The following is a 17,916-nucleotide window of genomic DNA, read 5'->3' as shown; positions in this document are numbered from 1 at the left end:
GAGGCCCTGAATATTCTGTTGTAACTCCTGTTAGGATGAAGCAATCTGAACCAAAAAAAAATGCTATATACCTTGACATTTGCGTAATAAATTGCATTACATGTGATGCTGGAAGTGGTTTCCGTTTTCTGCCAGACACATTTTAAATATGGCACTCCATGTTCCTGAACGTATCGGCAAGCGTCTCAGGGGGGATTAGCAGCACTTTCATTTTTTCTTTCAAATCTTCCACAGTGCGAGGCTTGTTGCGATATTTTCCTTTGAGCATACTCCAAAGGAAGAAGTCTGGTGGTGTCAGATCCGGCGACCGTGGTGGCCAAAGCCCCTTTGAAATTACCCTGTTGCCGAAGGAAGGACTCAGTTTCTGACATGCTCCTTGCTGATGTGTGACACATTGCCCCATCTTGCTAATAATAATAATAATTCTTTGCATTTATATTGCGCTTTTCTCACTACTCAAAGCGCTTAGCAATTGCAGGTTAAGGGCCTTGCTCAAGGGCCCAACAGAGCAGAGTCCCTTTTGGCATTTTACGGGATTCGAACCGGCAACCTTCCGATTGCCAGTGCAGATCCCTAGCCTCAGAGCCACCACTAACTCATGATCATCCAGTTCATTCTGACACTGCTTAAACAAATTGGTGACCCAACAGGTTTGCACCATGAAGATGCGCTGCTCAATACTGTACACCACTATCCTGATGAGAAGCTAAGTGACTGAGTGAAGGGGTATGGGCGGTATGTACCCAGAAGTTGCAAACAGATTAAACATCACGATGGCTGTCTGGTGCCTACCTCATCGGTCTGATGCAGGGGCATCCCAGCTTGTTCAATGCTCCATATACTGATGAGCACATTGCATGTTGTTTCGTTCAGATTGCTTTGTCCTAGCTAAAGTTATTACAGAATATTCGGGGCCTCTTTTGACTGAATCTCCCTGTATATTTATATACACAAATATGTGGTTTATTTATATAAAGATAAAATGTTTTTATATACGTCCTTATGAGTTATATAATTCTAAGTAACCACATCAGTGGAGATTGAAAAGGAATTGTTTTTAAATTTGCAAAGATGAAGTCAAGGAAAAAGCCATTTTGAATTTCAAAGATTGCATTTTTATAATTGTAAATAACTTCAATATATAATTTACTTTTTAAAACTGGCATTCTGTTTGTAAAATAAACTTACCATCAAATAATTATCATATTATTGTTATATTTATACATTAATATATTTGTGTTTACTCAGTTCTAAAATGCTCACATTTTCATTAATTTACCTGATGTCTGTAGTTTTCTGTGGTATATTATACCAAGAATTGTAGAATTGATTAAAGTAAATTTATTCCTATAGTCCACATAAAATGCATACATAAACATGAACTCATTTATATATTCACAATCCTTTTGAACTACCAATTTACAAACAAATGTTATATAGGTAATACTATATCAAAGTGTAAAACAGCAATAATCCTACATTCTTTGACATAATGAGTTTCACTGTGGAGTCACAGAATTGATGTAAGAGAGTGCTATTTATAGTTTTACATAGGGCATAAAAATGCTAGAGCCAGCCCTGTACTTACATGAATAAGTGTGCTTTCACTTTAGTAGTTCATCTATTGTATGTTTTATATTTAGAAACCATTTTTAAATCATTGGGAAAGTTTTAAAGTATTGTGGATAAAGACAATTCAAGGGGACATGCTCCAAATAATTTAGGCATGCAAAAATGAAAATAATGTATCAGCTTGATTCATCCTCCAATTAGCATAGACCCATGATAGTAAACAGAACTGAACTTTTCTGTTTAAGATACTTGGACCACCAAAAACTTGCACAACTATTACAGGACAACCTAACGGATTGATTCTTAATATATGCTCAAATTATAACTGAGATACTACCTTGATCTTCCTGTGCAGCAATGTTGTAGTTGACTTGCTTGCGGACTCGCTTGCCCTTGCCCAAATTCCTGGCTAGGTCCTCTTGCTGCTGTTCATAGTGGTGGCGTAATAATTTTTCCCAATAATCTGGATCAACATTCTCCTCCTGTTTAATAATTTCTCTCTCAATCTCTTCAATCTGTAAAAAATTCAAACAGGTGGCTATCAAACCATAAAAACTTAAGCGTGAACCGTGCCACTGTCATGCTATCATGAATCATCATTTGAAGTCTCCCAGCAATCAAACAACTATCATAATGCCCATTATTTATTGTTTAAATCTTGTTCTGATACTTTCTAGATTCAAATATAAAATAACTTTGAGGATTAACAAATAAAGCACTTCTTTACAAAAAGAGCCATGGAAATCTTAACAAAACTAACTGAAGCAGAGAGGAATACTGTAGTGTTGAATATTTTAAGCCCCAAAAAAGTGTGTAGAGAAATGCTACTGGGGTTCCTTCATGTCTACAGCAATACAGTTTTATAATGCCTCACTGTGACTGCTCTCTTATTATTACCAAAAATGTTAATTTTTTTCTTTATTGTAATTCTTGCATGTGTTTGAGGGGGATTTTTATTTTATTATTGTAAAAAGCTACATATCCTTTTGGGACAAGTATGTCTACCTATCTTTTCTTTAAATAAAATAAAAAAACAGAGAAAGAGCACCCTGCACACAAAAGAAATTAATCCAAAAGAAAAAGTATCGTTTTATGGTTTTTTTTTTAACTACTATTGCTATAACGTGACCTGATGACCTAGAGACTTCTGGTTGTGTGTTTATTATGGCAAAGTGATCGCAAAACCAAGTGACATGACAGAAAAGAAAAGGAACAACATAGATATTTGTTGTGCATCAAGCAAACTGCAGAAGGTGATTAGCATATTAGAAGAAAGAAAGAAGAGCAGTGACCACTGCTGATTGTCAAGCACATCACAAAAGGCAATCAAGTGACAGAGAAGAAAAAACAATAAGACGACAATAATCTTAAGGCAAAGTTATCAAGAAAGCTACTGATAGCCACCAGAATGTCAGAAAGAAAAAGTAGACCTATAATATCTACTGAGCAATTATAACTGGATATGTCATGGAAATGAAAAAAATTTAGGTAACCACTTGACTTATAGCCAAAAAAGGTTACAGTAATAAAATCACAGTTCCTGCAAGCCCATCTATTTATAATCTCCTAGGATATGATACATTTGTGCTCAGAATTCCTAATCAAGTATTGTGCTTATTGATCATTGAACTTTATGTGTAAATAAAGGATGGCAAGCTGACATGTAGCTGTGTGTTTATGGCCAACTGATCTCAAAAAACCAAGTAGCAGAAAGAAAGAGAAGCGCGGCAACCTCGGCAGGGCATCAAGCAAATTGGGTTCATAGGCATGAAAGCCAAAGTCTAGGATATACCCTCTGCAAGAACACCATCAAAGACAGAAATGCATGGTGACAATCAGAACTCCTGACCATTACAAAATATTGCTTTTACATAATTACATTAATTGTTCATTGAAGACCTTTATTTGACAAAGTTAGCAATGTGATCCATGTCAAGCTGTATTTTTCAATGTGTTGCAAAAAAAGTCAAGATCCACTTGCTCTAAATGAGAAACCAGAAGTAATAAAACACATTCTGTCTTCTACACCAACTGAAAGAAATAACTATTTAGAAAACATAAGAAGTGCAAACAGCTCCTTATCTTGAAATTGATTTTTAGTTTGGATTTTATTATAGGACTAGAGGTCCATGTTTCATTCGTAGAAATATTAATCACCAACAGGTTTCTCATAAAAAAAGTTAAAAGAACACAATGATAAACACAATAAGTAAAATACTAATCACCCCAACCCATCCATAAAATTTACCCCAGTAAAAAGTATTTCCCCATGGGATCAATAAAGTTTATCTAATCTAATTTAAAAAGAAAACTGCCTGAGAAAAAATTATATAAAATGCTGTGTAGAGATCAGGCCACAATGAGATAAAACTTCGGTGGAGGAGAGAGTGGGGGCAACCACAAACCAACTGGCTTTGCAGAAGTTGTACCAGAATGTACCAAAAGAGTACAACTGAGAAAAATAAAAAAAATAGAAAAGCTTGCCAAGAACAAAAAAGAAAATAGAAAGATTTCATTTGATGCTTTGACAAAACTGCCCCTGCTGGACAGAGGAGAGGGAGAGAAATGAAGAAATGAGCAGCTGAGTGAAAAAAAAAATGCAGTGGGAAAGGGATGTTAGTACGAAAGACAGGTGACAGAAATTTAGCAATAGACAGCCAAAAAGCTGTGGCTGGGTGACATTCCTAAAAATATTCACAAAAAGTGCTTGGGATGCTTGTTTGGCAAAGTGGACAACAGGGATTGCTGGACAGATCCATGGGAAAACACTTTCACAAATTAAAATGATGTGAAAAATCCTAAATTTAATGTTTTGAAGATTAGGGTTCTTAGACTAATATAAAATACTATTTAAAAAACTTTACAAGAAAGTGGTGGTGTTGAGGGAAGGTCCCTGGATCTATTTATGTTGACAATGTTTTAAGACTTAGTCTGAATGCTGTTTTTCTGTTTGGGTAATAAACCCATTATTTAAAAGCTGATAAACATAAATATACTAGACCTTTTTAAACCAATCCCTGCACGTCTTTTGAGCAAAAACTAAATCACAGACCGCTCATATCAAATTTACTAACCTTATCTTCTTCACGAACCACGTACCGCGCCACTTTAAAAGAGCTCAGGTACTCATTCATATTTTGCATATCAGAGTCATCTGTTGCATCCTGGTTGCGGTCCAGTAGTCTCTCAATTGCTGCATTGTCATAATGAATTACACTACTGTCCTCTTCTTTATTTTCTCCTATTGAAACGAGGGAGTAAATTAATTCTGGATAAATAATGCTATAAAACAAGTTAGACATCTGATTAGCATTTGTAAATGTCACAGCAGAAAAACTGCAAAATAATTTTCCATAATTTTGCTACCTGATGCAATTAGAAAATGCTTACAGAAATGAATATGATGTTGAGGCTACCATTTTTCTTTAAGCCACTCTTGGAACAACACGCTTTCAATCTTCCTACTCTAGAATGGTAGAAATACACTGTTCCAAATTAATAAATTAAAGCAGAGTAAATTGAGGCAAGTTTGAAAGATTTCCTATCACACTTAATTATAACAAATTTGGCTGTTGTAATGTAAATATATATTAAAAACAGCTTCTGAGTCATTTAATATTGCTTTTTAAGCATTTAAGGATTGAATATTTCGATCAGAATTTACTTTACATTACAATCATCCAAGGCAGGCAGCAAGGTGGTGCAGTGGAAGCACTGCTGCCTGGCAATAAAGAATTCACACCTTAGATGCTCCCTGCATGGAGTTTGCATGTTCTCCTCATGTTTGTGTGTGGATCCTTAACTTGGTGAGGTTTCCTCCGACATGAAATATAGCTGAAATGCTATTGCTAATTTGTCCATAATGTGTGCGTGCATGTTCACCCTTTGATAGAATGGTGGCCCCTCCATGTTTTGTTCCCATCTTGAGCCAGATAATTGCTTGGAATGGCTCCAGCTGCCCTGTAACTGTGTCCTAGATAAGCTGGTTAATAGAATTGATGGATGGATGGTTAGATGGATGGATCTTCTAAAGCAAGCATCATCACAAAGTACTTTACAAAGCAAATACATTTTTCAAAATAAAGTTATAAAGATCAAGTTGTTATGTCATACTGTTTTCAAAATAAAATGATGAAAAGATGTTTAAGGAAATAAAGATCAGTGATGTGCTTATCAAGTTAGGTGCTGGTAAGTTTGTTACAGCTACTGTTACTGTTCCAAGTTCCCTGTAGCATAAGCTGACTTTTATCTGCCAAAGAACACGTTTCACTTAGTAATTACCATATTTGCCACATGTTCCAAAACTGCAATATTATTTTCAGATCATCTGACACTGAAACTCTTGAGAATGTACATAGTATAAGGAAAGGACATTTTTTAAAATATGGACACAGATTGTTGCATCTTAGTACAGTGATATTCTTGAATTATGATTAGGCAACACACAACGCTTCTGAAGAGACATGCAATGCTAATGATTCTATTACATGTTTCCCGTTTCTTCATTACCAAAATCTTACTTATCAGTAATCACTATACTAAAATGTAATAATATTTCAATTATAATTATGGTTTTAATTTCTACCTGAAAATTACCAGCACATTTCCTCATTTGCTTTACCAGAAATTCTTAAGTCATTCTGACATCATAATAATAGAGCTTAAAAGCTTTGGAAATTAACAGACCCTTGCCACTTTTTTCTGCTTTTACATTGCAAGATACAAAAAAAACTTGTCTTTCTGCTTCTGTATTTTAATGAAAAGCACTCTGTACAGTTTTTATTACTTTGACATTTTAACTGTTGCCCTTTTTGAACAATAAACAAATCTTAGCTCTAATGAGAATTGGTGGTGCATTCACATTTTTTTCAAGCTAACTGGCTGTTGGTAATAGTCTGAAACCTGTAGTTTATAAAGTATTATGCATTTAAACACCAGCATTTATCTGTTTGTTTTATGGAGTTTTTGCTGGTATATAAACTTTGAACATCACTAAAAGGTAGCAAAAAAGGTATTTAACTGAGGGAGAACATTTTATGGCCAATATATTGCTATCAATTTCTACTTTAAATGGATTAAGCAGAGTTTCAGAATGTCATGTTAACTTTAACAGATAAAATATATAGCAATGGTCATAGAAATAGTTATCCATAATTTATTCACCTGCCTCATGTCTAGCTTTAGTTTATATATAAAAAAATAAAACTTGCTCAAATATTTTACCAACTAATGTGTTCAGTCTTGTATTCATTAAATTACCTAAACTGCTGACAAATCTGCATCTAAATGGCAGACAACCCTCAGAATAGTTGCTTATTTAAAAAGATGCTCTTGGAAAACTCACCCTCATTCTCATCTTTGAAGAGTTCCTCAGTGCCAAACTTAAGAATGTCATCTAGCTCCTGTTTAGACATTGAACCTGTCTTAGATCCCAAGCCAGGCCGTACCACCAAATGAGTAAGCATCATCTTTCGCTTTGCCACCTGTGTGATCCGCTCTTCCACTGAGGCTCGTGTCACAAACCTGTAGATCATCACTTTGTTGGCCTGGCCTATACGATGAGCGCGGCTAAATGCCTGTGAAATATCAGGGCAGGGGAAAGAGAGAAAAGGGGTCAAAGCTCTGTTAAGAATATCATTTTAAAGACTACATGGTTCTTAAAAGAAAAAAAAAATCTCTCAAAAATCACTCAACCCATTAATAACTTCTAAACACACATTCACCAGGCTATATGGAGCAAAGTATATAGAAGTGCAAAGCACATTTAACAGCAATTAAGTTAAATTTCAGAAGGTGACTACAATGTGTTATATTGTGGTTTACCTAATTAAACACAGTTTAAATACAGTTTTTAATATATTTAACAAAAAACAAAGGAAAGAATTAAAATGTTAAGTAGACAGCCAAAAATTAATGATGGGATTGGTAGTTAATTTAAGGATTATTAACTGATGGCAGTGATAAGAAAGATGTTTTATACACTAAAAAAATTCCACTTGACTCATTTTAATTTTTTTTTTTTTAATTTTAAAAGTAGTCTGATACATGTTAATCTCACTGTAATATAAAAGTAAGGCTGGCATAGGTCTAGTGGATTCATATTTAATGGGCTTGTAGTGCAATGAAAAAGGAATCATTTTAGAGAGCTTATAGGGCAATGGTGTAACATCTAGTATTATTCCAAAATGGTGGACCTACGGCTTCCTCAATGGTACTCAGACATCCAAAATTTGAGGAGGAGGAGTAGTGTAGGTAGAAAACTGATAAAACATGTATTCTAAAGCAAACTTTTATTCACTGAAAATCTAACTATAGAACTGTTTCAGACAATCAAATGTGTTGTTGTGAAAGCACTGGTATAGCTTTGATGAAATTTCTTTAGCAGTAGTGCAGTTTTACAATACATTTCTACAATACAGAAAGGAGTTTGGAGTGGAAATGGGTTATTCTACATTAAATTTGTGTGCAATAATTTGAAACTAAATTTTAAAATGCAAATAGAGAACATACAAGTAGTTAAAGGTTTCAAAGAAAAAATTTGCTGTATACTGAACAGTGGATTTTGTAGCAAGTGGGTGGAAATGTAGGGATAGCCGATAGTTAAAACTTACAGTAATATTTTAGATTTTATATATTCTCTACACTTCTCCCCAATTCTTCATGAATTCTGGACTGCAAAATTTCTGACCATGGATGGCAAAATCGTTAACTTGATTTATCATACATTTGAAAACAGTCTGGTCATTTTTGGTGGTGTTATAGTCTATGTGCAGTTTGCAAATTCTTTCTTAGATTTTTGCCTCCATATTGACAACTCTAAATTGGCTCAGTGACAAGTAAGTGGGTATGTTTACAAGTACTCATTGTAAAAGATTGGTGTCTTGCTGGGAGAAACTCTAATTTCCTGTCACCCAGCACAGTATAATGGGCAAATTGATAGAATTTCTGCTTAAATGTTTTTGGATAAGAAATGAATGAGTAAAACTAGTTCATTTTTTTAAAATCTACTGAAAATATTAAAGAAGAGTTTTGTCACTTTTGTCCAGATTATTGTGCTTTGTTCTTTACATATTTAACAATTATAAAAAGAGAAAAGAGCAATCAGCTGGGACACTGAAATCACTTCTACAGACTGATGTATTTTCTAAATAACAGTAGTAGAGACTGAATAATGCATGCATTATTTCTTGATTTTTCATAAAATTAAAAGGACTAATCCTTTTGAAAACCTCTTCACTGTTTAACTTGCTTTTAGATAAGTTTTAAAGACAGATCATGAGGTACAGTAAACCTGACCATAACCTTTTCTTATCTGATGTGCATCATTATTTATTTATTTTTTCTGTTTGCGGATTGTCATTTATTTCACAGTTGACACGATTTATGTAAAAAAAAACACAATGACTGAATGTCAACTACAAGCTGCACCCTTGACAAAATTGCTATTCTTGTTTGGTTTTCACCCATATCTCAAGTACAAAAAGATTTCTGGTGATTAACATCAAAATGCAAATTACAGACTGTAAAAGCAAATGTGCAGAGAACTGTATTTGAGTTTTTTCACTGTTAAGTTATTTTATGTATGTTGTCCAACTAAAGTGACCACAGTTTGCAATGTGGATAGACTGCACACATTAAAAAGCTTACTTTCAAAACAGCTACAAAAACTAAAATATATTAAATGAGGGGCTTGCTTGAGCAGCTGCGAAGTTTCCCCTTTGATGTGACATTTCAAAATTTGGATAATTTAACAGAATTAACCTGACCTTAAACAAAAATTCTACTCCTTTCATTCATTTCCTAAAACGAGGATTGTTGAAATTCTATGCCCTGTCCCAATAACACGAGGCATTAAACCCTGAACACTGCGGAGCATTGCCGTGCACATACTCATACTAATTCATGCAGTGCCAATTAGTCCCTTTACAGAAAACATACTGTAATTTGACCTTAAATTAAGGTATTATTTTCCGCAGGATTCCAGTACTGCAAATAGCGTACATATTAAAATTAACTAGTAAACATTTCAAATCAAATATTTATTAAATACTTGCTCATTAAGAAACAAAGCTATCACATTTTGATGGCCGATTTCACTTTATTACTTAACTTAGTAAATGATACACCATTTCTTTTGTGCAAGCATACACAAATAATTGTATATTTCCTAAACAAATCAAGAAACAAGTTTAACCTTATATCAGCTCCACTGTTTTGAACCTGCCAACAAGACCTAACAATAATGCCCAATTTTTTAACATCTGCATTAAACCATTAAGTTATTTGTTGCTATAACTAAAGTACACTGTTTGCCATTAAAATGTCATAATGCATACCCCAATACCACAATGCAATGTTGTTCTTTCTTCCCTATGGCAGAATCGCTATATCACAGTAACTCATGAAACAAACCCCCTAATTAACCTTTTACATTACCTATCAATAAATATATTTTAATATTCACATAGACATGGAAACAATCTGCTAAAGTTTTGGTTTTCATGTTCAAATTACATATAGTTGTGATAAATTCTGAAAAGCCTGACACACTCATCAGTACAGTACATTACAGAAGACCTATTCATTATCCAGGAGTTGCTGCTCTGGAAAGAGAGCAGCCAACTGAGGGGGCCCTGCAGCAGATCCAGGACATACAAGAGGGATTATTTCTCTCATCTTGGGAATAATTAGTTCTTCCTCAGGAAGACCAGCAGTCTGTGGCTGGGGACAGGGAAGTCTGGGCTGATCTACTGGGCATGCTGCTACAACGACCCTGACCAGGAAGAACAGTTTGAGATAACGAAATAAAATAGGTTTGAATACATATCTTTAATGTAATGTAGTGGGCAGAATTGAATTTATTTACATTTGATATACTGCTTGACTGCCAATAAATGCCTAAGCTAAAACCAGAAAAAAAGCAAAATTTAGACTACAGTAATCCCTCCTCCATCGTGGGGTTTGCGTTCCAGAACCTCCCCGCGAAAGGTGAAAATCCGCGAAGTAGAAACCATATGTTTATATGGTTATTTTTATATTGTCATGCTTGGGTCACAGATTTGCACAGAAACACAGGAAGTTGTAGAGAGACAGGAACTTTATTCAAACACTGCAAACAAACATTTGTCTCTTTTTCAAAAGTTTAAACTGTGCTCCATGACAAGACAGAGATGACAGTTCCGTCTCACAATTAAAAGAATGCAAACATATCTTCCTCTTCAAAGGAGTGCGCGTCAGGATCAGAGAATGTCAGAAAGAGAGAGAAAAGCAAACAAATCAATAGGGCTGTTTGGCTTTTAAGTATGCGAAGCACCGCGGTTGAAGGCGGCAGCTCACACCCCCTCCGTCAGGAGCAGAGAAAGAGAGAGAGAGAGAGACAGAGAAAAACAAAATCAAAAATCAATACGTGCCCTTCGAGCTTTTAAGTATGCAAAGCACCGGGCAGCATGTCACTTCACGAAGCAGCTGCACAGAAGGGAGCAACGTGAAGATAATCTTTCAGCATTTTTAGACGAGCGTCCGTATCGTCTAGGTGTGCGAACAGCCCCCCTGCTCAATCCCCCTACGTCAGGATCAGAGAATGTCAGCGCAAGAGAGAGAGAGAGAAAAGTAAGTTGGGTAGCTTCTCAGCCATCTGCCTTGTATGAAATCAACTGGGCAAACCAACTGAGGAAGCATGTACCAGAAATTAAAAGACCCATTGTCCGCAGAAATCCGCGAACCAGCAAAAAATCCGCGATATATATTTAAATATGCTTACATATAAAATCCGCGATAGAGTGAAGCCGCGAAAGGCGAAGCGCGATATAGCGAGGGATTACTGTACAAGAAAGGGAATCAAACCATGCTTTTTAATAGTGATCAATTAGTAAATTACAATTTCTTGCACCTGAAACATGCTCAGAATTATAGCTTTTGAAAGCAGTAATAGTGAGAGGATAAGCTACTACCAAAGCATTAAATGTTCTTTATCTGGCTCAATCTGAATACTTTTTAAAATTAATGGGAAAAAAAAAAACATGCACATTATTTTGAACAGTGGCTAACTTGACTAAAACTAACTTTATACCACCAAGTTAATTCCTTCTAGAATTAACAGGATTGTTTTTGTGACATTTTTAACAGTAAATGACAAGAGTACAATAACAAGGACAGGGAAATTTCTTTTAAAAACCTAGCTTTATGCCACTCCTTATGAACACTCAGTTAATACCAGACTAGGAGATTTGATCACGGATTTATAAATAAAACTAGCTACTTCTTTTTCAGACCAAGTCCCAACCAAACTACATGCAGTACCTATTCTTAGTATTTACTAATGATTTTGTATTGATAGGCAATATACAAATTAATCACAATTTCAAACATACTTTTCTTACCTTAAAAAAGAAGTAGTACACGGACTACTTTAGTTTCATTTTTAACTCCTGCAGCTTGCTTAACACGATTCAGACTGACTTTCACCCCTGCCACAAGGGCAGAGCTAATTTATATTGTTAACATTTTAAAAATCCTTGATGCAGGAAATACTGTCATCATGCCTTAAAATTTAAGCAGTGTTTATGACATGGCTTACTATAAAATTGACCAGATTGTTCAAGCTGGACTGGCAGGTACAGTTCTTAAATAGTTTAGTTCATACTTTTCGGCATGATCAATCATTAGATAATTGTGTTAAATCATATCTGTATGAATTAAGATTGGGCATCAACTCAATACAGGAGCCAATACAATTCTGCCTCAGTTTAAAAACATAAAAAGTACTCTGACATGTACCATTAACTAATTCCCATACCTAAAAGTACCACTTCCCTATGTCATTAATATTTTCAAGAAATGGAAACATTAAATAATTGATAACTACAGTACTTGTCCTTAAATTAGTAAAAAAAAATAAAATAAAATAATTCGGTATGTGGAAATAGTAACATAGTAGTGAAATACTACTAAAATTAACTATATTCTCTAAAGACTTGAATTTTTGTTTTTTCTAAATAATGTAGAATGTTAATGTAGTATTGGACAGCTTCCAATCACCTGCTTTTCCTGTGATTTCTTAATACAACTGAAACTGAACATTCTTTTAAAATATTTGTCCCAAAAAATTAAATGACAACTGCAAATCATTTACCCAAAATGCGGTGGCAAGCATCATCACTAGAACTAGGAGGTACAACTATAACACTAGTTCTTAAGTCTTGTAGTAATGTTTAAAGGCCAATTTCAAAACCCTCCTTTAAACATACATATGTGGGGGGACCTCACACTCCTGGTAAAAACATTGAGCCATCTACAGTTCAGACCTTCACCTTGTTTATTTTAAGGTCTTTACAATTTATTTTTCTTCAGAAATTATTTTAAGTTACAGCTTTTCATCTATTTAAATTCCTAGAGTGATTATTTTCTTTCTGCTTTAAGTATACTGTACTCCAAATATGTCTTTTGAATGAAGCTGATGCAAACCATTAAGATCTTCTATAACCCCACTACTGTACACTTTATACAATTCTGTTATAGTGTTACATTTGTAAATTAGCATAAGCAGTCTGGGTCTCTGTTCATAGTAAATGCTATAAAACAGGGGTGCCCACACTTTTTCGGCTTGTGAGCTACTTTTAAAATGACCAGGTCAAAATGATCTACCCACATTAAAAATGATATATATATATTGAGTATACTTTATACATAAAATATATGTTGTTGTACCTTTCATAACTGAATAACTCTTATGGCACAATAACAATTCAATACATTTATGGTCAATACAGTATTTGGATTTAATAATCTTCATGTGGGAAAAGGCTGACTCGCATAAAATAAGTAGAACTGAGTAATGCAGTCAAAGAGGTAGCACATTTCCTCATGTCTGGGTACTTTTCCTCTGTGAGTAAGTTCCAAAACTGTCCATGAGCCCTATACTTCAGCTGAATGTCATCCTGTAGTGTCAAAATCTCATCCTCCACTGTAGAGGAGTTTTAGGTGAAACAGTGTTGCAATTTTTGATGCGGGTGAATCACCCTCAACATCTTCCCTAAATGCAGCGTTTCTCAACCTTTAAGTATTTGCAACCCGGGTTTTCATAACAGTTTTAATCACGCGCCCCTAACATTTTTTTTAAACCCTAATAAAATGTATTCCTATATATATTTTTTTTAAATTTTATTTATTAATTTTATTGTAATCATTCCATACAAATAGATCAATTTATACAAAAAAAAAAAAAAGAATTGAAGACAAATCAAACCCCACCCTTGAGAAGGAGAGCATGGCCAAAGGAGAATTGCTTAGGGTTTTTTTAATAGGGCAAAAATAAACAAAAGAAAGGAAAAAATATATATAGGCAAATAAAAAAAATGGAGAAGGGAAAGAAATGCGGAAATAATTATTTCTTCTTATTCTAAAATATTATTGATTAGATCCTGCCAGGTTTTGAAAAAATTCTGTACAGGTCCTCTAACTGAGAATTTGATTTTTCCAATTTCAAATAATATAAAACATCGGTTTCCCACTGACTTATCAGAGGAGAGTTAGGATTCTTCAAATTTAACAAAATAAGTCTGCGTGCCAAAAGTGTAGTGAATGCAATCACCGTTTGCTTGTCCTTCTCCACTTCAAGTCCGTGTGGAAGAACACCGATAACAGCTGTTAATGGGTTTGGAGGAATTATGATACCAAGGCTGTCTGAAAGGCACTTAAAAATTTTGGTCCAAAATGATGTTAATTTGGTGCATGCCCAAAACATGTGACCCAGTGAGGCAGGAGCTTGGATGCAGCATTCGCAGGTTGGATCTTGCCCTGGAAACATTTTGGACAGTTTTAAGTGAGACAGATGAGCTCGATTTATAATTTTTAGTTGGATAATTCTATGCTTTGCGCATATGGAGCTTGAGTGAATTCTCTGCAATGCTACTTTCCACTCCTTTTCTGATATATTAAGAGATCTTTTTCCCAATGTCCTCTTGGATCTTTGAAAGGAAGGTACTCTAATAAGATTTTATATAATACGGAAATGGTGTCTAATTCATCGAAATTGAGCAGTATTTTTTTCCAGCATGGTGGAGGGTACGAGATGAGGAAAATCGGGCAGTTTCTGTTTAACAAAGTTTCTAATTTGAAGATAGTGAAAGAAATGTGTAGCTGGGAGGTTGAATTTGGAACGCAATTGTTCAAAGGACTATATCTAGATATAGTCGGGCTCACCTCGACGCACAGCTTGGACTCTGGAACCAATCTCCTTGAGAGGGGCTGGACTCTCTACCACTCTGGAGTTGCCCCCGGTGAGAGGCTCCGAGCAGGTGTGGGCATACTTATTGCCCCCCGACTTGGAGTCTGTACATTGGGGTTTACCCCGGTGGACGAGAGGGTAGCCTCCCTCCGCCTTCGGGTGGGGGGACGGGTCCTAACTGTTGTTTGTGCGTATGCACCGAACAGCAGTTCGGAGTACCCACCCTTTTTAGAGTCTCTGGAGGGGGTGCTAGAGGGCATACCTACTGGGGACTCCCTCGTACTGCTGGGGGACTTCAATGCTCACGTGGGCAATGACAGTGAGACCTGGAAGGGTGTGATTGGGAGGAATGGCCCCCCCAATCTGAACCCGAGTGGTGTTTTGTTATTGGACTTCTGTACTCGTCACGGATTGTCCATAACGAACACCATGTTCAAGCATAAGGGTGTTCATATGTGCACTTGGCACCAGGACACCCTAGGCCTCAGTTCGATAATCGACTTTGTGGTCGTGTCGTCGGACTTGCGGCCACATGTCTTGGACACTCGGGTGAAGAGAGGGGCGGAGCTGTCAACTGATCACCACCTGGTGGTGAGTTGGCTTCGATGGTGGGGAAGGATGCCGGTCAGGCCTGGTAGGCCCAAACGTGTTGTGAGGGTCTGCTGGGAACGTCTGGCAGAGCCCCCTGTCAGAAGTCGCTTCAACTCCCACCTCCGGCAGAACTTCAACCATGTCCCGAGGGAGGTGGGGGACATTGAGTCCGAATGGGCGGCTGACCGGAGCTGTGGCCGTAAGGTGGTCGGTGCCTGTCGTGGCGGCAATCCCCGAACCTGTTGGTGGACACCGGCGGTGAGGGATGCTGTCAAGCTGAAGGAGGAGTCCTACCTGTCCCTTTTGTCCTGTGGGACTCTGGAGGCAGCTAATAGGTACCGGCAGGCCAAGCGGAATGCGGCTTCGGTGGTTGCTGAGGCAAAAACTCGGGCATGGGAGGAGTTTGGGGAGGCCATGGAGAACGACTTTCGGACAGCTTCGAGGAGATTCTGGTCCACCGTCCGGCGTCTCAGGAGGGGGAAGCAGTAAACGTCATCACTGTATATGGTGGGGATGGTGCGCTGCTGACCTCGACTCGGGATGTTGTGGGTCGGTGGGGGGAGTATTTCGAAGACCTCCTCAATCCCACTAACATGCCTTCCAATGAGGAAGCAGAGCCTGGGGACTCAGAGGTGGGCTTCCCCATCTCTGGGACTGAGGTCACCAAGGTGGTCAAAAAACTCCTTGGTGGCAGGGCCCCGGGGGTGGATGAGATACGCCCGGAGTTCCTCAAGGCTCTGGATGTTGTAGGGCTGTCTTGGTTGACGTGTCTCTGCAACATCGCATGGACATCAGGGACAGTGCCTCTGGATTGGCAGACCAGGGAGGTGGTCCCCCTCTTTAAGAAGGGGGACCGGAGGGTGTGTTCCAACTACAGAGGGATCACACTCCTCAGCCTCCCTGGAAAAGTCTATTCGGGGGTCCTGGAGAGGAGGATCCGTCAGACAGTCGAACCTCGGATTCAGGAGGAACAGTGTGGTTTTCGTCCTGGTCGCGGAACAGTGGACCAGCTGTACACCCTTAGCAGAGTCCTGGAGGGTGCATGGGAGTTCGCCCAACCAGTCTACATGTGTTTTGTGGACTTGGAAAAGGCGTTCGACCGTGTTCCTCGGGGAATCCTATGGGGGGTGCTTCGGGAGTATGGAGTACCGGACCCCCAGATAAGGGCTGTTCGGTGCCTGTACGATCGGTGCCAGAGCTTGGTCCGCATTGCCGGCAGTAAGTCGAACCCATTTCCAGTGAGAGTTGGACTCCGCCAGGGCTGCCCTTTGTCACCGATTCTGTTCATAACTTTTATGGACAGAATTTCTAGGCGCAGCCAGGGTGTTGAGGGGGTCCGGTTTGGTGGACTCAGGATTGGGTCACTGCTTTTTGCAGATGATGTTGTCCTGTTTGCTTCATCAGGCCGTGATCTTCAGCTCTCTCTGGATCGGTTCGCAGCTGAGTGTGAAGCGGCTGGGATGGGAATCAGCACCTCCAAATCCGAAACCATGGTCCTCAGCCGGAAAAGGGTGGAGTGCCCTTTCAGGGTTGGGAGTGAGATCCTGCCTCAAGTGGAGGAGTTCAAGTATCTCGGGGTCTTGTTCACGAGTGAGGGAAGAATGGAGCGTGAGATCGACAGGCGGATCGGTGCGGCGTCCGCAGTGATGCGGGCTCTGCATCGGTCTGTTGTGGTGAAAAAGGAGCTGAGCCGTAAGGCAAAGCTCTCAATTTACCAGTCGATCTATGTTCCTACCCTCACCTATGGTCATGAGCTATGGATAGTGACCGAAAGAACGAGATCGCGAATACAAGCGACTGAAATGAGTTTCCTCCGCAGGGTGTCTGGGCTCTCCCTTAAAGATAGGGTGAGAAGCTCAGTCATCCGGGAGGGGTTCAGAGTAGAGCCGCTGCTCCTCCACATCGAGAGGAGTCAGATGAGGTGGCTCGGGTATCTGATTAGGATGCCTCCTGGACGCCTCCCTGGTGAGGTGTTCCGGGCACGTCCAACCGGGAGGAGGCTCCGGGGAACACCCAGGACACGCTGGAGGGACTATGTCTCGCGGCTGGCCTGGGAAAGCCTTGGGATTCTCCCAGAAGAGCTAGAAGAAGTGGCCGGAGAGAGGGAAGTCTGGGCATCTATGCTCAAGCTGCTGCCCCCGCGACCCGACCTCGGATAAGCGGAAGAAAATGGATGGATGGATGGATTGTTCAAAGGATGCAAAGATATTGTCTATATAAAGATCTCTGAGCAATTTAATCCCAAATCTTTTCCAGGTATTAAAAACTGGATATGTTTGTGAGGGTTGAAAGAGGTGGCACAGATAAAAAAGATTTTCCATCTTAACTCTTTGAGGGCGGATGTCGACTTTTGTCGACAGGAGGGGTTGAAGGCAAATGTCGACAAAAGTCGACATCCAGGGCTAGAAGGCGACAATCAGCTGTTAATGGCGACAAATCTCACTGTCACGTCACAGGCATTCCCTCTATGCTTGGAGGAATGCTAGACTCGTTGACTCGGCAAATAATCCTTGCGTGTGCGTGAGTTG

General features: G+C 38.4%; 1 protein-coding gene across 5 annotated transcripts in view; it reads right to left on the bottom strand.

Annotated features, from left to right (window-relative positions):
• Positions 1-17,916, bottom strand: part of chd3 (chromodomain helicase DNA binding protein 3) — a 181,055-nt gene that overhangs the window by 62,800 nt on the left and 100,339 nt on the right. For all 5 annotated transcript variants that reach the window (XM_028798343.2, XM_028798346.2, XM_028798347.2 and 2 more), the window contains exons 23-25: positions 6,917-7,148; positions 4,647-4,813; positions 1,910-2,087 (exon numbers count right to left, since the gene is read on the bottom strand). In XM_028798343.2, the coding sequence (XP_028654176.1) occupies positions 1,910-2,087; positions 4,647-4,813; positions 6,917-7,148 (577 nt within the window). The remainder of the gene's footprint in view (positions 1-1,909; positions 2,088-4,646; positions 4,814-6,916; positions 7,149-17,916) is intronic.

The sequence above is a fragment of the Erpetoichthys calabaricus genome, chromosome 3, assembly GCF_900747795.2.
Source record: "Erpetoichthys calabaricus chromosome 3, fErpCal1.3, whole genome shotgun sequence".
NCBI lineage: Eukaryota > Metazoa > Chordata > Cladistia > Polypteriformes > Polypteridae > Erpetoichthys > Erpetoichthys calabaricus.
This window is presented reverse-complemented; position numbering and strand designations above follow the sequence as displayed.